A 24,269-nucleotide genomic window follows, 5' to 3' on the forward strand; every position below is an offset into this window, starting at 1 on the left:
ATGTCAACCTAAATGGATAGAAACCCAAAGCATTTTCACAAAAAATCAGGAACAAGGCTGTCTACTCTCTCCCCATCGTTCAATAAAGTACTTGAAGCTCAATCTCTCTCTCTCTCTCTCTCTCTCTCTCTCTCTCTCTCTCTCTCTCTCTCTCTCTCTCACACACACACACACACACACACACACACACAGACACCCAGGAGAGCTAAAACAATCCTGAACAATAAAAGAACTGCTGGAGGTCTCAGCATCTCAGATTTCAAGTTATTCTACAGAGCTATAGTAATAAAAACAGCATAGTACTAACCTAAAAACAGACATGTTGATCAATGGAATCTAAGGGAAAACTTAGACATAAGTCCACACATCTATGGACACCTGATTTTTGACAAAGAATTTAGAAATACACACTGATAAAATGAAACAGTAAATCCTACAAATAGTGAGGGTCAAATTGGACAGCTGAGTGTAGAATCCAGATAGATCCATATTCTGCACTGCACTAAGGTCAACTCCAAGTGGACCAAACACCTTGAGATCAGGCTAGGTACACTGAGTCTGATAGAAGAGAAAGTACAAGAAAGCTTTGAACTCACTGGTTCATGAAAAGACTTTCTGAACAGAACACTGTTAACACAGGCACTATAATAAAAAATGGGACCTCATAGGAAGCTCTGTACAGCAATGGATAGTGTGGCGGCTTATAGAATAGGAAAATATCTAAAATAGATAAAGAATAAAAAAACTGGACATCAATAAAACAAGAGATAGAGACCAGCCTCAACATTTAAAACCTGCTTTTCCAGAGGATGTGAGTTCAATTCCCAGTACCCACATGGCAACTCACAACTGTTTGTAGCAGTTCCATGGGATCCAACACCCTCACACAGTCATACAGGCAAAACGCCAATACACACAAAATAAAAATAAATTAAAAAGAAAACAAATATGGGGTATTGCTGGGTGCTGGTAATACATGACTTTAATCCTAGCACTTGGGAGACAGAGGAAGGCAGATCTCTGTGAATTCAAGGCCAACCTGGTCTACAGAGTGAGTTCCAGGACAGGTGAGGAGAAACCCCGTCTCTAAATAAAAATATAAATAAACAAGCAAATAAATAAACTAATTAATAAGAGATAATGCTTAAGAGATGAAGCACAAATAAGATGTTCAACTTCCTTCGTCACTAGGGAAATGCAGATCAAAATGATTTACAACATTAAGGATGGCCAAAACCAATATAACAAATGAAGATATGGAATACAGGAAACTCTCATTTATTGTTGGTGGGAGTGAAAACTTGTACATACATTATAAAAATTAGTGTGCTGGTTCCTCAGGAAGATGGAAATAGATCTACCTCAAGATCCAGGTATACTCTTGTACATATACCCAAAGGATTATAACTTTTACCCTGGAGACATTTGCTGAATCATTTTCATAGCTACTTTATTCATAATGGCCAGAAATTGGAAACAGCCTACATGTTCACCAAAACATGAATGGATAAAGAAAATGTGACACATGTGCACAGTGAAATATTGCTTAGCTGTTTAAAAAGTGAAATTTCCAGATAAATGAATGGAGCTAAAAAAAATCATTCTTGATGAAGCAACATTGATTCCAAAGACAAATATGGTGTCTGCCTCTTAAACTTGGATTTTAGCTTTGAAGTCTTTGAAAGGCATAGTACAATTCACATAACCTCAGAAATTAGGTATAAAGTAAGTGTGTGTGTGTGTGTGTGTGTGTGTGTGTGTGTAAGTATCTTCCAAGGAAGGAGAAATAGACTATATAGCTAGGGAAAGACAAGGAGAGGGAGACTGAAACAGAAAGATTAGATGGGGATGATAAATGAAGGGGGGTCAAGGGAGAAAACAAATACTGCAAAGTCTAACGCTAACATCTGAGAGAGAGAGAGAGAGAGAGAGAGAGAGAGAGAGAGAGAGAGAGAGAGAGAGAGAGAGAGAGATATGCCAGAAATGAGTTACATCTAATTGAGTTGCTTCCTAAAGAGGTTCTATAGAAATGCTCAAACAAGTCAGGCTATTGGCAGGGCTATTGGTTGCTCTCCACAAATTGATGGTAAGGCCTTATTACTGAAGAAAATACTTACAAATTTCATTCAACATGGAGAAGTCAGGTTGGTGTCTTACTAGAACCTTCAGCCCTACTGACTTAATTTTCATGGTACTGTAAGGTACTCTACATGTTACCAGTCAGGAAAGGTAACCATCAACCTAGCCACAGACCCTACAATATGCAACAGTATCCTGCCTCTATGCTATGTGTCAATGACATCAGTGGCACACTGATTAGATTTCAGGCCCACCCCATGAGATGGGACCTATAGCTGACACTGTTTGGGTGGCTTGGAACCTATGTCTTGATTGACCATGGGCCTAAGGGGAAATCAAATAGCATTGCTCTGTTGAAGGAATTAGCAACAAAACAACTTCTATGTATATTCTGCTACACCCATAGACCAGTGTCTAGCCACACCACCATCAGAAAAACTTCCTCTTGCAGTGGGTGTGAACTAATGCAGAGACCCACAACTGACAATGCACAGAGAGTGAGAGACCATAGAACACTCAGCTCTAAACGAGATGTCTCTATCAAACTCCTCCTCTTAGGGCTCAGGGATCTATGGGGAAGAGGAAGTGGAAAGATTGTAAGAACCAGGGGGTATGAATGACATCAAGGAAGCAGAGATTTTAAGACACCACAAAACTGACACACATATGAACTCAGACTGTGGCAGCATGAACTAGACCTGCACTGGTTCAAGTCAGACAGGGCTCCATCACTTAAAAAGTAGACACAAGCCCCCATCCCTAACCCCGAAGCTGCCTCTAAATGGCATTATCTTGCTAAGGAAAAATTAGTTTTTCCCAGTGGAGTCTTGCTGGGTATATAAACCACACTTAAGGGTAGACCACAAGGTTAGCAGTAGATGGCCAACAAAATGATTACTTTTTTAGTTTTTTCCCCTCATATTACATTTCTTGGGCATTAAAAAAATCTAGCTAATCTTCTATTTGTGTGTTTCAACTCCTAATTCTGTTTCTATGTGTATGCATGTATGTGTTGTGTTTGTATTTCTTACTCTTTTTTTCTTTCCTTTTGTTGACTGTTTTTTAAAGAAAGAGATCAAGAAGGTAAGGTAAGGAGTTGGGCAGGTGGGGAGGTGGGAAGGGCCTGGGAGAAGACGGGTTAGGGAAAACAGTGATCAGAATATATTTAAAATTTTTCAATTAAGGAAAACAAGGGTTTTTTTTTTTTTTGCTCTTCTTTTCCATTTCACTTAGATCCCTGTTTCTTATATCTTTCTTATAGTAAAATGTTTGACAGAGTTCCACACCATTGTCTCTAATAGACTCTTTTTGCTTTTTGTTTTTTTGTTAATTTATTTATTTTATAAAATATTATTATAGCTCACAAAATTTGTTACATAATAATATATAATGAATACACATTTTTTTCTTTCTTCTTTTTTTTTTTTCTAAGAAGAACTGAAGCTTCCACATTTGGCCTTCCTTCTTTTTGAGCTTCATATGGTCTGAGAGTTGTTTCTTGGGTATTCAGAACTTTCCGGGGCTAGTATCCAATTATCAGTGAAAGCATACCACGTGTGTTCTTTTGTGACTGGGTTACCTCACTCAGGATGATAGTCTCTAGTTCCATCTATTTGCCTAGGAATTTCGTAAAGTCGTTGTTTCTAATAGCTGAGTAGTACTCCATTGTATATATATATAACACAACTTCTGTATTCATTCATCTATTGAAGGACATCTTCGTTCTTTCTAGCTTCTGGCTATATCATAAATAAGGCTGCTATGAACATGGTGGAGCATGTGTCCTTGTTATATGTTGGAGCATCTTTTGGGTATATGCCTAGAAGTGGAATCTTCTTCTAGCTGGGTCTTCATGTAGTACTATGTCCAATTTTCTGAGGAACCGCCAGACTGATTTTCAGAGTGGTTGTACCAGCTTACTACTCCATCAAAATTCCACCTCAATTCTTTGTAGAGTTGGAAAGAGCAATTTGCAAACTCATCTGGAATTACAAAAACCTAGGATAGCAAAATCTATTTTCAACAACAAGAAAACTTCTTCAGGAATCACCATCTCTGACCTCAAGCTATATTACAAAATAATTGTGTTAAAAACTACATGGTATTGGTACAGAGATAGGCAGGTAGATCAATGGAACAGAACTGAAAATCCAGAAATGAACCCTCACACATATGGTCACTTGATCTCTGACAAAGGAGCTAAAAACATTCAATGGAAAAAGGACAGCCTCTTCAACAAATGGTGTTGGTTCAACTGGCACTCAGCATGCAGAGGAATACAAATCGATCCTTTCTTATCTCCTTGTACAAAGCTCAAGTCCAAGTAGATCAAAGATCTCCACATTAAACCAGGTACACTGAAACTAATAGAAGAGAAAGTAGGGGAAACCTTAGAACACATAGGCACAGGGGAAAATTTCATGAACAGAACAGCAATGGCCTATACTCCAAGATCAAGAATCAATAAATGGGACCTTTTATGATGCAAGTTTCTGTAAGGCTAAGGATATTGTCAAGAAAACAAAACGGCAGCCAACAGACTGGATAAGATCTTCACCAATCCCATGTCTGATAGAGGTCTAATATCCAATACATACAAAGAACTCAAAAAGTTAGACTCCAGAGAATCAAAAAAATTCTTTGAAAAATGGGATACAGAGCTAAACAAAGAATTCTCAACTGAGGAATATCTAATGGCTGAGGAGCACCTAAGGAAATGCTCAACATCTCTAGTCATCAGGGAAATGCAAATCAAAACAACCCTGAGATCCCATCTCACACCAGTCAGAATGGCTAAGATCTGATAGACTCCTGTTGGCTTAGCTTTACTTCCGAAGTTTCCACAGTTCCTCGAGTGGGACATCTACTCTGTGGAACAGTCCAGAATGCTTTTAGGCCTAATTGATTTTTATTCTATGTCCTCTGGAGCTCTGTCATCTTTAGTTAGATTTCCTCCCTGTATTTTCACCAGCCACCCACTGTGTCATTAACCTGTCTGGCTCTGCGATATCACCACTACAGTTCCGGCCTCTTAACGTCTGAGTGTGCTGCAGCTGAAGACAGATTCTCATGACTGTTAGTTCTCTGTATAAAGAGTGACCAGAAATGCTCTGAGTCAACACAAATTACCTTCTCTTTTTTCTTTGTTCTTTAATGTCTGTGATGCTAAGAACCAGTTTTTGAGAGTTGAGGATTAAAAGACAAAAATAAAAAACCCAAAAACCCTCAATTGTGAGATGTCCTCCATATTAATCTGGGCTCACTATTTGTACAATAAACACATGAATACGCCCATTTCCTAATACAGAAGAGTAGAAATTTCTGTGTTTTGCGTGTATGTATTTCTAGCATGTCTTAGGCTTGTGGCATTCTTACACCATCAAACAATCTCATTCCATTCTTTCTCTGTGATGTGGGAATGCGCAGTTTCATCAGTGATTCTGTTGGAGCAGCCAGGAAGTAAGATCTGAAACCAAGGGCACTTGAGCTGTATTTCTTCTCAATATTGTTTCATTTAACATTAATTTCTGCTCTTACTGTCTCATCTACCATTTCAATCTGTACTAGCTCATGTCCAGGAGTCAAAAAGGTCTTTTGTATACTGCTTAGCCTTATGGTCAAAGTCTCCCTGATCAGCCATGGTGACAACCTTCTTTTTCCCTAAGGAATGTGACTTCAATAAATTATTATTGAATTATTATTAGTATTATTACAATGCTGGAGTTTGAGTCTAGAGCCTTTGTACATCCTAGGCACGCACCTTACCATCGAGCTACAACCTTAATCCGTATTTAAAAATAATCATTTCTAGTTTGTGTATGTTTGTGTACCTTTTATATACCTTTGTGATATAATGACATAGAGTAAAATGATTAAATCAACTCAAGCACTTATTTATTTGTTTGTTTTTCATTTAAAAATCTATGCTAGGGGATTTCTAAATATATACTACACAATACACTTTTCATACTTAGTGATTGTGATATAATCTAATATAATGGATCTGAAGCAAACTCATGCTATTGAACTGTTCATGTCTTGGCCTGTATACTGTCTGCTCCATTACTCTGGCACCCACCGTTCTACCTACCCTCCTCTCGTGCTCAGCTGACTGCTGCAGGTGGCATACACCAGGAAGACTGTGCAGATGTGTCTTTCTGTCTCTTACTCATTTTACTTAGCACAATGTCTTCCAGGATCATCCACTTTGTCACAAACGATAATATTCCTTCTCTTGATTTTGTAAGTTTGTTTATTTGTTTGTTGAGATAGGGTTTCTCTGTGTAGCCCTGGCTGTCCTGGAACTCACTCTGTAGACCAGGCTGTCCTCGAACTCACAGAGATCCACCTGCCTCTACCTTCAGAGTGCTGGGATTAAAGGCATGCAACAATACCACCTGGCTTGCAAGTTCATTTTTCAAATTGTGGTTATTATTATTTATATTCGTGACATGTGTACAGATACACATGTCATGGCTGTATCATGTCAGAGAAACTTTGAGGAGTCAGTTCTCACCTTTACATGGGTTCTAGGAATAGGATTCAGTTTGCCAGGCTTTAGGGTAATCACCTATACACACTCAGCCATCTCCTTGGCCCAAGATTTCATCTTCTTTTAAGGTTATGTTTCAGGCTGCAGAGATGGCTAAATGGTTAGAGCACTGGCTGCTCTTCCAGAGGTCCTGAGTTCAATTCCCAGCAACCACATGGTGGCTCACAACCATCTGTAATGGGATCTCATACCCTCTTTCAGTGTGTCTGAAGACAGCTACAGTGTACTTATATAAATAAAATAAATAAGTCTTAAAAAATGTTATGTTTCCCTACAAACTGTTAATGAACCACAAGGACTACAACCCACCTTTAAAACCTTCTAGTTTTTTTCATTCATGCTTTGCTCTGGTAGGTGCAGTTTTTCGCGTGTCTTAGGTAGACAGGCTGAGCATGCTCCGTGTCTGTTTCCCTTTACCCTTGTCACAAGGCTGTCAAACACTGTTGAGAGCATCCTGATTTTATGAGTCCACAAGCCACAGCTCAGAGATGCAAACTGCTCAGAGGCCACAGAACTTGTCAGGGGGGGAAATATATTTAGACTTACATCTTGTTAAACGTTCTTTACATGTATGGAATGCCTTTGCCTCCCCGATCCCAGTCTTATTCTTCAACGATCAAGGCTAATTTTATTTTCTAATTCTTGTTTAGTTTAGTTATTTTCCTGTAGATGCTCTGTCCACTCTCTGTAAGCCTTCATTGCAAAGATAAAAAAGAAGTCTGTTCCTTTTCATTTGTTTCTTCAGGGATTTTAAAGGTATTTCCCATCCAGGTCCAAAGTGGGGGTGGAGGATCCTGAATCAAAACAAACCTTCCATTATTATTTCTCTACAGAAATGTTGAAGAGGCAAACCCTATAGTCTTGATTCATGTGGAACACTGGCTTCCTTGAAGACAATGGCTTATGAACATCATTTTGTTTTCTGTAGAATATTGAAGATTTGAACTTTATAAACCTAAAGGATGTAGAATGGCAAGGGCATGTGACCCTCTGGAGTTGGCTGAGCTGCTGACTTGATGCTCCCACAAGTGTGTGAAAAAAATCTTTATTTAAGTCACTGCTGTTTGGTATTTCATTCTGTTGCATGTAGAATGCATTCCCAACCAATTTGAAGAGATTGAAAGCAATCAGATTTCTTCCTTGAAGAAAGCAAGGAGTGGGTTTTTAACAAAAGACTCCTAGAATAATTTGTCTCAACGCCAAGGCAAAGAGTTGGATTAGAGAGGATCATGCTTTAGAAATGATGCTGTGGGCTATGGAGAGAGCTCAGTGAAGGTTTTGCCATGCAAGGATGAATAGTTAAGCTTGGATTCCCAGCAGCGGCATAAAACAGCTTGGTGTGGTAGCTTATTCCAGTATCTCCAGCATTGTGGGGAGGTGGCCAGAAGCACTGTGTCCTTGGATTAGCCACGCCTAATCAGCGAATTCCAAGTTCAGTGAGAGAAGTTGTTTCAAAAAATAAGGTGAGGAGTGAGTGAAGAACACCCAACACTGATCGTTTGTCTCTGCATTTGTAAACATGTGCACAGATTTACCTGTACACACATGTACACAGAAACATTGCCACTCCACAAATTAACTTTGAAAGCTAGAGGAGATGTTTCACCGTGAACGACGGCTGAGAACAATTAGAAGACCATGGATATGAAAAACAGGAACTCCCATGAACAATGGTTTTAAAGGTAAATTGAGGTAATTGTGAAAAGTTGCTATAACTCAACATGCTGTTTTTTTTTTTTTTTTGTTTTTTTTTTTTTTTTGTTTTTTTGGGTTTTTTTTGTGACTGGTCTTTGGACAGTTTTCCAGTGGTCTGTGTTTCTAGTGGACTAAAAATATGTTTGGACCAGCAAACTCAAACTGAGGAACATGGCATTATTTACTGTAAAGGAATCGTAATCCAGCAACATGGTTGCTTTGACAAGAAACCACATATCTTTAATTCTTCAGGATGGAGTGTAGACATGCCCTTAGTACACACTTTTAATCCCAAACAATGAAGGTAAAATTAGGTTTTAGAAGGAGGCACCATGTTTGAAAGTGATGTCTAATTGAGAGGCAGACAAAATGACGAATCAGTGAAAGAATTGACAGACTAGGATATTCCAAACTCTCAGGAGAACAGGGAGGAAAGAGAGGCTACTTAAGAGACAGTGGCACAGATGGAGAAAAAGGAGGCAGTTTTATCAGGAGAGTTTTAGACACAGGTTGCAGAGAGAGAGAGAGAGAGAGGGAGGGAGGGAGGGAGGGAGGGAGGGAGGGAGGGAGGGAAGGGGAGAGAGAGAAGAAAGAAGAAGAAGAAGAAGAAGAAGAAGAAGAAGAAGAAGAACAAGAAGAACAAGAAGAACAAGAAGAAGAAGAAGAAGAAGAAGAAGAAGAAGAAGAAGAAGAAGAAGAAGAAGAAGAAGAAGAAGAAGAAGAAGAAAAAGAAGAAGCACAAGCTAAACACAATGAAGACAGAAAATAGAAAATGACCCAGAGCCAGAGAATGAGAAGAAAACAGAAGATTAGAGCATGTTGCCTGAGTTAGTATGAGACCAAGCAGAGCAATTCAGTCAGAAGCTGAGAGAAGCCAGTTTGAATCATTCAGCTAAGAGAGAAGCTTGAGCCAGAACAGCTGAGTTGAACCAGCCATCCAGAGTTTGGAAAGAACTAGAAAGGCTGAGCTTATTCAGCAGTAAGACTCAGAGGCTGAACACATTTTAGACCTAGATAAGATGGTTTGGAGGCTAGAAGCTTCCAGGACTAGGCCTAATTTGGAAATGGAGGCAGTAAGCCTCCAAGATGACAATCACATCTGGCAAATAAAAGGTACTTTTATAATATACCACTGCTTCTCCCTCCTATCTTTATGTGCTGAGAATGTCATGTATGATACAGGACTGGGGCAGCTGATGAAATATGAAGATGGATTTTACATTAAATAGCATCATTTTATTAATGATAAATTTGCAGCATTTAGTAATTGTATGGGGGCTAAGATAATATAATTCTCAGAAACACATACTCAACTGTTTTGCCATGAGCAGTCCCAGTGCAATTTATTCTGAAATCATTCAGCAAAGAAATGTATGCTTGGTGAATGATGAGGTCAAGTATAAGAAAAATAATCCAGAGAAAAGAATTTTAAATATTATTTCTGGATGTATGAAAAAGTTAAAAATAAGTTTGGTAAAGTTTTTTTAACAGTAATGTTTATTGGAGGCTGAAAATGGTTATTCCAAAATTTTCAGATTTTCAGTGTTTGTGGATGTTTTACTCCTATCTACGTTGAGTTTGGGCTTCATACACCAGCTTTGAGAAAATAGAAAATGACCCAGGCATCATACATGTGTGTGTATGTTAAGTTCTCTGAGAATTCTGGGAATGAAATAGAAAGACTTTATTTGCTAGGAATATTGTTCATAAGATAGTTTATTTCACCTGTATGCTTATATTTGGAATGTGTGATTTTGGGAAAGCTCTCGAGAATGAGACAGTCTCGAAGGCACATAACATTTGTGAGAGCTAGACATGGTGTGCAGTGGAGATCCTGGATGCATGTTTTTGGGTCATGTAGGGAAGTGTCTAGGCTCAGGGAATGCCTACAAGGCTACAAGTTAGGTGGCCAAGGCTTCCTTAGGAGTCACATGGTCCTACTATTTTTTTTTAGTGATGTCTATTAAAGGCTTAATTTAAATCTGTTTCCTGTAGCTACTAACAATTAATCAAAAGAAAGAGGCTTATTTAAATGTAATTAAAAACTGTGTTTTTTCCATTATACCCTCTCTTGAGATTACTGTAGTCTCAGACAGAAGGAGTGGCTATGATTGCTCTCCACATTTCGAGCAGGATCCCTGCATAGACTGACTGGCTGCTGTGTCTGTGACAGTTATCTGAGAATGATCCAGTTGTACCACTGTGTTCTTTGTACAGGATTTAAAACTTAAAACCACAAACACACACACACACACACACACACACACACACACACACACACACACACACACACACAGTTTTTTGTTTTGTTTCAGAGGTACGATTTGACCCAGCAGTTGAGAGCACTGGCTGCTCTTCCAGAGGACCAGGGTTCAATTCCTAACATCCACATATGTGGTGGCTCAGATTTATTCATAATCCCAGCTCCAGGGGATCTGATACTCTATTCTGGCTTTTACAGACACCAGGTATGTACATAGGCAAAGCATTTATCATACAAAATAAAGTAAATTTTAAAAAGTATCTTAAGACCTTTTATATTTGTTTTTATTATGTGTACGAGCTTCTGCCTGCCTGTTTGTATGTGCACTGCAAGCATGCTTAGTGACCCCAGGATCCAGGAGAGGGCTGTTGGATCCTCTGGAACTGGAGTTACAGGCAGTTATTTTACATTCTATTACAACATGTAGCTGCCATTTGAGTTTGGGGACTGGGACCTGTGTCCCTCGCAAGAACAGTAAATTTTCTGAACTCTAAACTGTCTGTACAACCTCTGAACAGATTCTTAAATGTGTATTTTAGAAATAAGGTTCAATACCTCCCAGGTATTAAGTGCAGTACGCTGCCTTTTTCTGCAAAAGTCACCTTTCAGGGACTTCATGCCCAGCATCCCACCAACCATCAACCCATAAATTTATAAGCACCATATGTCAAATACATGCTGTCACACATGGTCCTCATGGAAGGAAAGGGCCATTTTCCTAACACATAGAGATTACAGACCTCTTTGATTTTGCCTTATAAACGCCCATCAGGAACTAGCCAACATTTATGCTCTTTGTGAGGTGCCTCCAATGCTCTTCCTGATTGCTCTGTAATGAACATGCCTTCTAGCAAGCACTTAGTTTCTGTTGCTGGCGTCATGGCCTCCTTTCTCTGTCCATGCTGTCACCTCACATTAAGAGTAAAACTTGTGATGGATGTGGTTGCTGATTCGGGTCATGGGGTTAAGTAGTGAGAGAGGGTTTATTTTCTCCCCCTTCACTATACTTGGTTACAGCTGTTGACATCTGGCCTGGCTTTGTGTGACTGCCCATTGATCACCTATCTGTACCCAACTCACAAGATCATTAAGCGGGTTAGATACACACCTGTCGTAGGTAAGAGGCAACACCATCCTCTATCATTAGTTATTAGGGAGAGACAGTCTAGATTCCTACATAGTCTCGGGTGGGGGAGGAGGTTGTTTTTTCAAGACAGTATTTCTCTGTCTAGCCCTGGCTGTCCTGGAACCATCTCTGTGGATCAGGCTGTCTTGGTACACACAGAGATCCACCTGCCTCTGCCACCCTAGCGCTGGGATTACAGGTTTGCCACCACTGCCTGACTCTATGCTTTTTTACAGAAAACGACTGGCTTTCTTCTGAGTCCTTTTGCCTCCTCGTATTTTTAGGGTTAAGCTATTCCTTTTCTCACCTTTCACCCAGTTTTCAAGAACTTTCCTCTACAACTGTTATTAATGTATCAACTCCTTATCTCTACCAGTAACCAAGTAGTCTGAACTGGAGTCTTCTCCTTAGCAACCGCCTTTCTACTCAGCCTCTTTCCAACCTGGCCAACACAGGGACATAAGGTTCTTCAAAACCTGAGATCACAAAGGGTCCAAAATTCTCCTGTCCTTAGAATAGCATTTCACCTTTCCGCCTTTACCCTTAGGTCATACATGAAGAGGTCGTTCGCCACTGTCTGTTGGCTCCCTTCTTTCCTTCTTTCCCCACTTCTTTTCGGCACTGTCCACTCTGTGTTCTCAACTTGGCCTTACTTCCAGGTATGAGACAGTCCGTCTGTGCGGATATCTGGATTTTCTAGATTAGGTTGGTTCCTATACATTGGAGTGGTACTTGTGATTTTGAGACATGCCCTGCCCCCAGCATCTAAGTCTCAAGATCCTTAGTTGTTGGCTAATGTTTAGGGAGGATTAGGAGGTGTGGCCTTGCTGGTGAAAATGTGTCACTGTGGGTGGGTGTGGTGGTTTTAAAGGACTCCAGCCACTTCCACTGAGCTCTCTCGGCTTCCTGTTGGATTGAGACGAGAGCTCTCAAAGGCTGCTCCATCTGCCAGCCACCTGCTGTGTTTGCTCCGCCATCAAGGACTCTAATCCTCCAGAATGCCATGGTATTTTAACACAGAATAAGAAAAGTAGCTGTAGCAGTAAGCACTGTTTATAGAACATGGTAAAATGGTATATTCCCCATTTATGACCTTTCTTTAGCCCATCAGCGTAAACTTTATTTATTTCACTAATCTTGAGACTCCAGAATATATTTGATTTCCTGGTTGTGTCATTTTGAGATCATGCACACAATTCACAAGTACGGATTTAATTTATACCAGCAAGCGATTTACCCATTAGAGGAGTATGACTTAGTTCAGCTGAAGGTGAGTCCCCAATCTTTATAAATATATTGAAGCAGCTCAGACATTTTCTAATGAATATATATTTTGTCCAGTCACACTAGAAGCTATCATCAATGTTATCTGGTGTGTACACTATTCACAAAAAGCCTGCTTTCAGATATATTCTGACTATATTATTAATTTCTTGTAAGAATGACACGATGTCTTTTCTTATTTTAAAGAACTAATTAGTTAGCATGACTACAGTTGCACAGCTCTTATGGAAATTAAAAACTGTGCAGAGAGAGAGAGAGAGCATTCCTGCCACATTTTGAACAGTGCAGCTTCGGCTTTTAGGTCTATTACATCCGGCTCTTACAGGAAGAAGATACATTGAAAACATAAAGAGGCCCTAGGAAATGTTAGGTCAGCAACTGAACTGGTTGATGTACTTTTTCAGTGACTCAGTGTAACAGCCAGGCTTCTTTCAAGGGCTCTATTGGAGCTTCCCATTCTAGCTCATTTTCTTTTAATTCACAAGAGCTACTTCCCAAGGCAAATATTTCCTGATATCATTTTGTGAAAAAAAATTCTGTTCCAAGTATTTATTTCCTGCAGTCTGAATTACGGAGTGAGGTGGCCAAAGGCCTGCATGTTCTGGTTGCCACCACCCTCTGCAGCTTTCTTCAAGCATGTGTCTCAGTCTTTCGTAAGCCACTGAAGGACGAGTCATTTTCTTCAGCTGCCATGCCGTCCCGGAAACCTAGAATATGCTACACCACCACTATTTGTGTATTTCCTTCCTCCTTCTGGGGGAGTGAAACCCGGCAGATCTGTCTGCTGCTTGTAGGATCAGCTGAACAAAATGACAGATCATGTATATAACATGCATAAAAACATGGATAACATGTCTTTTGGTATTGGCATGGTGATCAGAAAGAAACACCTGACTTGGGAGTTAGATGACCTTGAGTTCAACTCAGAGTATTTTGTGAGCCTGTGACGTAGGCAAGTTCACATATCCCTCTGAAACTGTGTCTTGCCTTAGAAGATACAAAGCTGTATATAATGCCTTCCATGGTTTAACTAAATGTTACTTGCATTGGCCTTTAAATAGAACTTCAACAGTTTAACTGATGGTGCTACAACTTGAGTAAGGTCAATAGTTCACACTAACAACCAAAGTGCAGTGACTTTGACCTAGAACATTTGTGTATTTAAGTACATAGAATAAAGAATATTACAACTCATATTAAAAATGTCTTGTGATTTCCCCAGTGCAAATGTTAAAGTGAAATGTATTTCTCAGTGACTAATCAGACAGCTCAGCTTCCAAGCTAAGGAGATTACCACATTGGACTATTCTTTGCTCTTTGCAATTATAGATTACACATCATGTTGCTTTAGGGACTTCATTGGAAAAATTGTATAATAAAATTAATAAGTAACCCTAGCCATTATGAATTTTTGATATTTAGAGAAACATTTCTGAATTCGGTTATTTTATTTTATAATCCTCTGAATAGCATTGTTAGAAAAAAGGAAAAAGAGCATATACAATGCACGTGTTGTTCTCTTTATGGTTTCAATATGAAACATCCTCCCCCTGGGTTTATGCTTTAGAAACTTGGTCCTCAGGTGTTGGTAGTATCTGGGGAGGCTGTGAACGTGTTGGGATGCTGGGCTGGAGGAAGTATGTCACAGAACTTGGGAGTTTATACTGCGTATTCAGACTCTTAAATCTCTGCTTCTGTCTGAAAGGATGAGATGAAGCATCTCTGACTACGCAGTACCATTCCCATGGTGCTCTGCCCAAGCACAGGGGGCCAAGCACCTATGGGCTGAGTCATCTGAACATGTGAACCCATCACATAATGTCGCCTCCCAAGGTCTTCCAGATATCTTAATCCAGATGATACAAAAGTAAAACTGGCTCAGAAACTGAGGAGCGGGAATTGAAAATGAAATTTACATGCAAAGTAGGTAGCCCTAAGCAAAGGTAAAGCAAAGGGAACCAGTTTGGGCAACTATGGTGATTTGAATGAGAATGGTCTCCATAAGACTGTATTTATATATATAGTGTGTGTGTGTGTGTGTGTGTGTGTGTGTGTGTGTGTGTGTGTAAGTAATTTGGTCCCCAGTTAGTGGAAATGTTTGGGAAGAAGTAGGAGGTATGGCCTTCTTGGATGAGACATGTCAATAGGACATAAGCTCTGAGAAACTGCTCAACACCAGCCGTGGTTGCCTGCTGCTGCCCTGCTCCCTGTCACAATGGATACATACTCTAATCCTCTGTAAGCCTGTAAGCCACTTTAACTCTTATAAGTTGCCTTGGTCATAGTATCTCTTCACAGCAGCAGACAGGCCATTAAGACAGACAGAAGAATATGGAGAAATGTCACCTAAATGATACAGGACTTTGAGTCAAGATATTTGAGTTTGATTTGAGCTGGTCAGACACAGCTTTTGCTTCTCAGTAAAGGTGCTTCTTTGCTACAGTGAGTTAGCATTCCCATTGTGAAAGCTCTGCAGATTTGGATTTTCTTGTATAATCTCACAGAGTGAGGGTTAACATCACTCGTTAAAGTCACTGGTGTCCCAAGGTCATGGCTGGAACATGGCTAAAACTCTGGTGCTATGAGTTCATACTTCACCCCGATTTTCATTACAGTTATATCTCAAAGTACTCTTGGCTTTGTGGTTACAGCTCTTACTGTCAAATGCTCTCTGATTTTATGACACACTCCAATGTGGTTTCTTTCATAGTTCAGAACAGGGCAGTGTGGTTACTAAAGAGAACCATTCTTTTACCCATCCTAGAGGGAGTGACAAACCATTCTGGGGAAGGACATGGAACAGCAGTTATACATCATCTCTAACATGCAATACTTGGTTTAACACTCACACTGGCCCAAGCCATGCCCACTACATGGCCTCAAGCCACGCCCACTTGACCCTAAGCCGTGCCCACTCTGGCCTCAAGCCAGGCCCACTTGACCCCAAGCCATGTCCACTCTGGCCTTAAACCACACCCACTCTAACCTTAAGCCATGCCCACTCTGGTCCTAAGTCTTGGCCTGCCACGAGAGACCTTCTTTTATACCTTGGAGCTTTCTCTGTGCCTATAACTGCTCGAATTAGCATTTGTTTTTACTCAGTTTCGTCATCCTTCATTTTTTTCTTTTCTCCCAAAGTTCACTATCTTGCTAAATTTCAGTTTCCTTCATCAATACCATACTTACTAATTCATCCATTTTTATCTCTTCAGGCATTATTGTGTGTGTGTGTGTGTGTGTGTGTGTGTGAACATAGGGGAAGGTAATGATAATACCCAATATTGGAATGTCTTTCTCCTCATACTTTAGTAAGTCAAGTTTGTGTCTATCTGAATGTCTCTATCACGCAGTTATGTATGATAGCACAGAAACTCGAAAGCAGATGCCCAAGAGCAACTCAGAAGTAACATTTGCAGCTTCTCACATTAAAGTGGATTTGGTGGCCAAATGCTACTGCATTGCTTCTGGGATGAATTCAGTTGTCAAGAATACCATTGAAACCAAAAATAAAATCACTCTCTTTTTCACAGACTTAAATTGGGCTGTTAGCTTACAAGGTCAAGGGTGAGAACTACAGTCAGAAGAACAGAGATAAAAACATCAATTTTAACGGAGCCACTGGCAACCTCTTTGGACCTTAACGCAAAGAGGAAAGCCAGAAGAGATTAGGAGAAGCCTACAGACAGCATGCCTGAAAACATCGTCGTCTTCCCAAGTTTGAAATGTGTGAGAAAGTAGAAGTAGTTATAAACCACGAGGCCATTTGCAATTTCTAACAAATTAGCCACAACTGGGAAAGTAAAAATGCCCAGTCAATCTTCTGGACCATTCAAAACACACCAAGCATTTCCAGACCACATTGGGAAAACATATTAAAGTATTCACAGCCAAGAAGCCACCACAAATAAAACAGCAGCAATGAATGAGGAAAGTAGAAAGGCAAAGGGCCAGGACTTGTGAGGGAGTGTGGGGACAGAGATTTGTGCTCAGTCCCTGAAGCTGGTGTCTGATGTACTGAGGACTTGATCAGCTACTTTCATTAGCATATTGGAAATGTGTGGCCTGGACAGAAACTCTCAGAAAATCATTATAGGACAGCTTATTTGATGTATGTAGATCAAGATATGTACATTTTTATTAAGATCTGGAAGCTCATATTCATCTTTATCTCATAACATTTTAATTTCAAACCTGTGAAGTCAGGTTTATTTGTTTAAATTCGAAGCCACAGAAACCTGAAGGATAATAGTTTCCTTATATGTTTAGGGAAAATGTTGGAATTAATTTACTAAACAACTCAGCCTCAAGACTTATGAATTCAGATGTGTGTGTGTGTGTGCATGTATATGTGTCTGTGAGTGTGAGTGTGTGTATTTGTGTGTGTAGTGCTCTAAGTATGTGTCACACAACTCTTTTGTAAAAGTTTGGGTTCATGAGGTGGGTAGGTTTTGAGATCATTTGAGGAGAACATCTCACTGTGAATATTTTATTAGGAGTCACAGTGAGATTAAGGAAAACAGTGAAAAGACAGACAGTAGAAATGACACTACAGGAACAAGAGGGCATGTCTGATCCTTTCACACCCATAATCTGGGCTGCCTAGAGGTGGGAAAGGAAATGCACAAGCACATTGGACAGCCAGGAGCTTTCTTGTTGGGGAGAAGGGAGAAGGACCAGAACACACAGAAGAAACAAACTGGAAGAGACTGGAAAGAAGCCTCGGATAGCAGCTAGGTTTTCATGTGCCCATTTCATCCCAGAGCTTTTATCCCCGATGCAATGACAGTCTTACCTTGTATAATGAATAAGAAGTCAGATGTCTATGAATGGATAGTCCACTACCACTGTAGGATTAACAACGTAGCAAGCCATGACTTGTTAAAGCCTGAGGTGGTTTTCCACAATAATGAAGACTCACTGCATGTGCCTCAAGCACCTTTTACACCGTATAAAAGAGAAAACACATCATCCAAACACATCATCCGCCTCTGCAAACTGGAAAGGGAACAAGAGGACCAGAGTGGGTTCAGGTGATGCTGTGTCCTAATTGTATGGTACCAGATACAAGTGGGAAGGCAGGGAGGTGACATTCTTTCTGCAGGAAGGAAGGGTCTGGGAGAGCTGAGATACACAGGAGTTCAGTGGCTACTCAACTACCGAAACTGGGAAAAGTAGTGACTTGGGGAGTTGGAGAACAGGGTTGTTTCCAGCAAAGGGTCTGACTGTAAATATGGCACTTGGCAGGTTGGACCAGAACCTTTCTCAATAGCTGTGAGAAAGATTTGAAGTGTTTCTTTACCAGGTACATGCAAGACAAGTGACTAATAGGGCAGGATATTGACTAGGTCATTTAATTTGAGGCTGGGATTTTGGTAGATAATAAATTTAATAAGTTCAATCTAAATTATTTCTATTTTTAGGCAATACTTTGCCCTTTAGTTATTTCCTGTCCTTTATGGACCATGCATGCAACTGGAGAGCCATGTTTAGAAGTGAGCCAAGACAATGAAGTGAAGAGAAATAGCCTTAGCCTCTTCCTATGTCAGAGAGGAATGTTATCCTCTGAAATCATTATGTTTCTGTCCAACTCAAGGAAGCTTTAATTTCATAAAACTGAAATTTAAAAAATACTTATGAAATTGCCTAAGACAACAGTAGTGCACTTGGGATTTAGTTCCCAGACAGCAAAAAGGGAAAGTTCACATTATTTCTCCTTAAGTGACTCAAATGAGAGTCCAGGGAAAAGATGGTTAGAAGACCTCCATGCAACCCGATGTTATACTCAGTTGTTCACAGTTATGCAGACTCTCAGCTCAAGTGCCCACACGCCCTTTAACAAAACCATCTAATTACTTCAAATGCAGACTACCTACTAAAACCAGCAAATCTCATCACTGAAGAATGTGCCAGAGCCTCTGATGTCCCTTTCTGTACTTCATCATGAGGGTGAGGTTGGCTGTAACAGGGTGTCCTGACTAAAGGTGGACCTGGAACTGAGTTTGGGGAAAGGCTGGGGCCAGAGTTCTATACTGTTACATGAATACTGTCATTCCTGAAGACCATATGGAGGGACAGACGGGAAGGGACAGGTGTCTCAGCCAGAGGTAGGGATGCTGCTCGGCCAGTGAGAGAGTTCTGTGAGTCCTCTTCTCAATGATAGACTCTCAGGTAGTTTTTGATTACTTCCAAAAGATTGCATTCATTATTAAAGAAACATAAAGAAATGAGGGACTCCAGTTAATTCAGATAAAAATTGAACCAATTATGAAATGAAATCCACTAACAACAGACACAATACTATAGATCATAACTATTAACAAGAAAATATCAAAAGAGGTAAGAGAATGCTTTATACTTTCCTCTCTTTGTTACTTGATACTTTTGGGTATGTTGGAGATCATAACCTAAATCTGAAGTCTTTATAACTTACTGTTGCCTGTGAGCAAAGAAGAAAGGGGATTCCTGGTGTCAAGGGTGGGTTCTAGGTCTTCTGACCAGGGCAGTACCAGAAGCTGTAAAACTGAACTGGAAGAGGAGGCTTTGGATCTCTGTACATCAGGTTAAAGATGGCAATTCCAGAGCTGGGGAGTTAGTGAGTGAGGACACAGCCCAGGAGGAGGGAGGAGGGAGCTGACACAGGACTTGAGCTGATGTTGATTGGCCTTTGCTATATGGTCAGAAACAAAAGTGTTTTCTATATATACAATTCGTATCCTAATCCATTTGTTGCTGGTGTGCATTGACTGGTATATAGAACTTCACTCCAGCCTGGAAGAAGAGATGGGTGGATGCTGAGGGTAAAACCAGCCTGACCTCATCCTACATGGTAGAAAACCTGGATTTCTGGCTTTGAGACCCTGGGCAGCTCAGGCTCTGAAGTGGGCACTACCAAATTCGTGTGACACGTGATCAGGTGAGCCCCATCAGGGTGTCTGAAAAGTACCTTTTCATTTAGGGAGACTGTAATTTTGGAAGCATTAGAACCAAGTCACACATTAAGGAGATTGGCTTGGATTCAAGTCTCTTTTGCAACACTTTTTAGAAAGTAGAGCCATGTACTGGAGAGAAATCCTCATTTACTGTTTTCTACTTTAAGGTAGGAGCATCTCATAAGTTATGGGGGGAACATGAGATGTTTGTGGACATTTAACATGGTCCCTTGTTCATGGAAAGCTCACAGCAAATGGAAAATAAAAAAAAAAACATTACCACAAAGCTAGAAATTAAGTTGCTGAAATGCTAATAACTTTTCTTTGTTGTTAAAAAAAGAAAAGAAAAAGACCAAAGTTAACAGAACTACCCATCTCCAGACACTTCAGCTGAACAAGTTTGTTTTGGTGTGTGAAATTATGCTTGACTGCCTATTTATTTTACACACATAATTTGTAATCTTCCTCCAGATGGTAATGTACTACACAGATTTATTAATTTTCTTTTTAGTTCAAACTTAAAAATGTTAAGTCTAAGTAGATTCAGAGTAGGAACGACACAAAGTTGTAGCAACCAACCTCCACACAATTGACCGAGAACATTGTATGTCCTGTGCTCTGTGCACTGGTAATTTATCTTCCTACATTTGGACATGGGTAAGTATGTCTTTGTGTGTCTGTTTTAATGTCTTCCTCAAGTTTATGTGGCTTTTGTGGGATGTCTGTCTTTCCCTTACTTCCTTACTTAGAGAGATGGTAAGAGGTTATACGGAGCAGGAGATAGGTCTAGCACAGAGACCAGGCAGTCAGCTAAGTTTCCATGGGATTCTGGAGCTCAGCCCTCAGCATCTGGGCCAGTCCCTTAGGAACCCTGAAGTGGATCAGGCTTCTTTATGCACTCTACTTCCCACTTAGTTGTTTCGTCCCCACCTAAAGTGTTACATAAAGCGATTGTTTTGCTTGAGATATTGTTTAATAAGTAATAAAACTCTCCGAAAAAGATTTATGATACAGCACATTCTGAGGATGTTTTTAAAATGTGTAATTCTGAAATAACCATAGACTGACAACAACTTTGGAAAATACCTCAGTGGGGTCCCCCACGCCCTTTGCTCAGCCTCCTCTGATGCATAACTTTACATAGTCTAGCTAGTATCAAAATACAGACTAACTTTGGTTCCTTGTGACTCATGGATATAGGTAGAAGACTGAACGTCCGTTCTTCTGAGCCCAGATCAGCTTCAGTGTGTCACTGGACGGCAATCCTGGGTTAAGGTACTGCTGTCAGCACGCTGTCCCTTCGGAGCAAGGATGAAGCTTTATCTTATTGCTTATTAAAGTATCTGGTATTCACTTGTGTTTTCAGCTAGCACATGGCCAATAGCTCTACATCTATAGGGAGTTTAGCTGTTTTCAAGGCCCAATTATTTGTGCTACCGGGGGAAAAAGCATGAATCCAAATCACTCAACTCTTGACACTTATTAGTGTGAGCCTTGTGGCAAGGCACACAATGTCCTTAGGTCTGGTTGAATTGGTTCTACGTGATCATCATTGTGAAGATTCAAGTTTTTTTCCCCCCTAGCAAAGCCTGAATACATGAGGCCTGGGAAGTAGTTAGAATAAAATATATTGAATTGCCATTTTCAAACTAAGGTTCAAAGACGGTAAATTGATGGCCGAGAATCATGGAACCAGGACATAGCTCGACAGCTGCACGTGGTAAGATGGTGTCTTCCATGGTGTCACATGATCTTTCCAAAGTACCAGAGGTCAGGATCAACACAAAACAACCGAACCACAACACAATATAACAACATAACACAACAACCAAACAAGCCAAACAAAGCAAACCAGTAAACAGAGCAAACAATGCCAGCTCAGGGTTTCGGTGGAGGGTTAGCCAGGCCTGACTGTGGCTGTTGATGTCCTTTTGGTGAGCACAGAAACTTAGGTGGATTTGAGTGATGGGGTACAATAATGGTGGGCTGAGTTATTATGGGTTATGATTTCGGGGGTTCTGCAATGGCTCCCCCCCAGTTGCCCAGACAGTACAGCAGTCTGAAGTGCCACCGCTCATCCCTGTGTTGCCCTCACCCCAGGGGAAAGCATGGAATGTTGAGAATCTGGTACGTTCAACTATGCAAGTATTAACAGTGTTTTCTGTTTTCGCTGTGGTTGTTGCTTGTTATTTTTGTTGTTGTTGGTGTTTCTTAAACCTAAAGAGAACGTACATGTAAAAGAATGGAGGGTTCTGATATCATCATCATCTTTATCACTTTCAAAGTTTTGCTCATGAAGATAACTTATTGCAGGGCAGTGGTGATGCATGCCTTTAATGCCAGCACTCAGGAGACAGAGGCAGGTAAATCTCTGGGAGTTCAAGGCCAACCTGGTCTATAGAGTGAGCTGTAGGACAACAAGGGCTATGCAAAGAAACCCTTTCTCAAAAAAAAAAAAAATTAAGAAAAGAATTTAGCATGGAGATTTTTTTTTATAGTCTGGAACATTTTTAGTATCACATCAGTCAAATTTTCTTCTTATCCTGATCTGAACACCTTTTATACATCTTAAGTTCTTTCTACTAGAATACCTGTTGTGGAAGAATTCCCTGGGATCTTTTAATCTATTCAACTCTTTGATATTAAATAGAAAAAATGTTAAAATTAACCATTAATTTCAGTGGGCTTTTGCTGCAAATATTAAAAGCCCAGATATAGCTCCTGTGTGTGTGTGTGTGTGTAGCCTTGATACCTTAAGTACTGCTGGGTTATAATTGGAAAGATCCAAACTTTTATTATGATTTGCAGTTTGAGTTTTTGTTACCTCTGATAAAAATATGAATGCCACAGTTAAGATTGAGATATAGAAAATTAGGAGCAGAACAGTCTCAGAGATTCCTAGTCATTTCTCTAGTTTTGAAATTGTCTTAATCTTTACTTAGTTGTATTGTGGTCAAAGGAAAAAAGGAGAAAAAAAATCATCAAAGTATAGCATATACTACCAGAATTAAGAGATTTAAGATAGAATGTAGCCTTGAGAAATTTAGTAGACTATCTTAGTATAAATACCACTTTCATAGAATTTGAGAGACAGAAAAATATAAACATGTGTATGCTTTAAATTTGATGATGTTCACAACAAATCTATCCCCACACTCCTAATGTATTAAAGAGACTCAAGCTTTCATTCTGTCCTGAGGTTGGCTTATTTCATTGTTCTAACAAGCATAGATGTTTTCGTAATTTAGACAATTTAATGAGGTATAATGTATAACAACCCTTTTCCTAGAACTTTAAGATTAAAAAAAAAAAAAAAACCATGGCTTAATATTCAAAAAAAATTTGCCATTATAGCAAAAGTTTTTATTTCCTTGAGTCTCTGTGGTTTTCATTTCTTTATGCTTTGCCTTGCTTTTCTTTCAAGGAACAGTATAAAAACCTGCCAGAAGAGTTACATGGCTGAATCTCTGTGTGGATGCCAGCCCCAGGCAGCTCACCACAGGACTGCAATGTGCACAATCACAAAGAAATAAACAAATATTAGGACCTCTCTGGGGTAGAGTAAGGGGCATAGTCCTTGCACAGAGCTTACAGACTCTTTAAATATTGAAATACTGCTTATCAGTGATAAAAGTTGGCTGTAATAAAGCATAGACTTATAAAATATATTAGTTTTGCTCAACTTTTGACTATGACAGAGATATTCTAGTACAAATATCAGAAATATACTAAGAAGAATGATTCTAAATGTGAGCTTGCAATTTTTATCAGAGCATGCATTTTAGCTTCAAAGCATAAATGTAAGGAAGGAGCTTTTGTACTTGAGACTATTTCCCAAAGCACTAAGGCACATAAAATTAGACGCTGAGCGTACTCACAGTATTTTCCAATAACGAAGATGCAGAAGAAGAATGGACCAGATGTCATTTCCTTCTTTCTGGGCAACTGATTAATGAAAGATAAAACGTGGTCCTGGATAAAATGAGTCGCGCACAGCTCACAGTCACTGAGCTATTTCCGTCTGCAGTCTTAGCAGCTATAAGGCAGATCTCTCTCCCTCTCTCTCTTTCTCTCTCTCTCTGTCCCTCCCTCATTTCCTCCCTTCCTTCATCCTTCTGCCCCTCCTTCTTTTCTCTCTTGAGTTCCTTTTCTGAAAGTCTTACTATCTTTCTTCTCTCTCTCTCTCTCTCTCTCTCTCTCTCTCTCTCTCTCTCTCTCACACACACACACACACACACACCCACGAAGAAGAGAGGGGTGGAGGGAGAGGGAGAGATTAGTGGCAAAGAAAGTTTCTGAGAGCACATAGGCTCTGTTTACGCTAAACATCTTTTTTCTATG

At 39.9% G+C, this 24,269-nt stretch overlaps 1 protein-coding gene across 1 annotated transcript in view; it reads right to left on the minus strand.

Annotated features, from left to right (window-relative positions):
* The window catches only part of RXFP1 (relaxin family peptide receptor 1), a gene marked incomplete at both ends in the record, with an annotated part of 114,735 nt that extends 90,880 nt beyond the window's left edge, over window positions 1-23,855 (minus strand). Inside the window, one exon of the mRNA XM_080916567.1 lies at window positions 23,807-23,855. Coding sequence (XP_080772693.1) covers window positions 23,807-23,855 — 49 coding nt within the window. The remainder of the gene's footprint in view (window positions 1-23,806) is intronic.
* Between the last annotated feature and the right edge of the window lie 414 nt (window positions 23,856-24,269).

The sequence above is a fragment of the Micromys minutus genome (assembly GCF_963924665.1).
Source record: "Micromys minutus genome assembly, chromosome: 4".
Classification (NCBI taxonomy): Eukaryota; Metazoa; Chordata; class Mammalia; order Rodentia; family Muridae; genus Micromys; species Micromys minutus.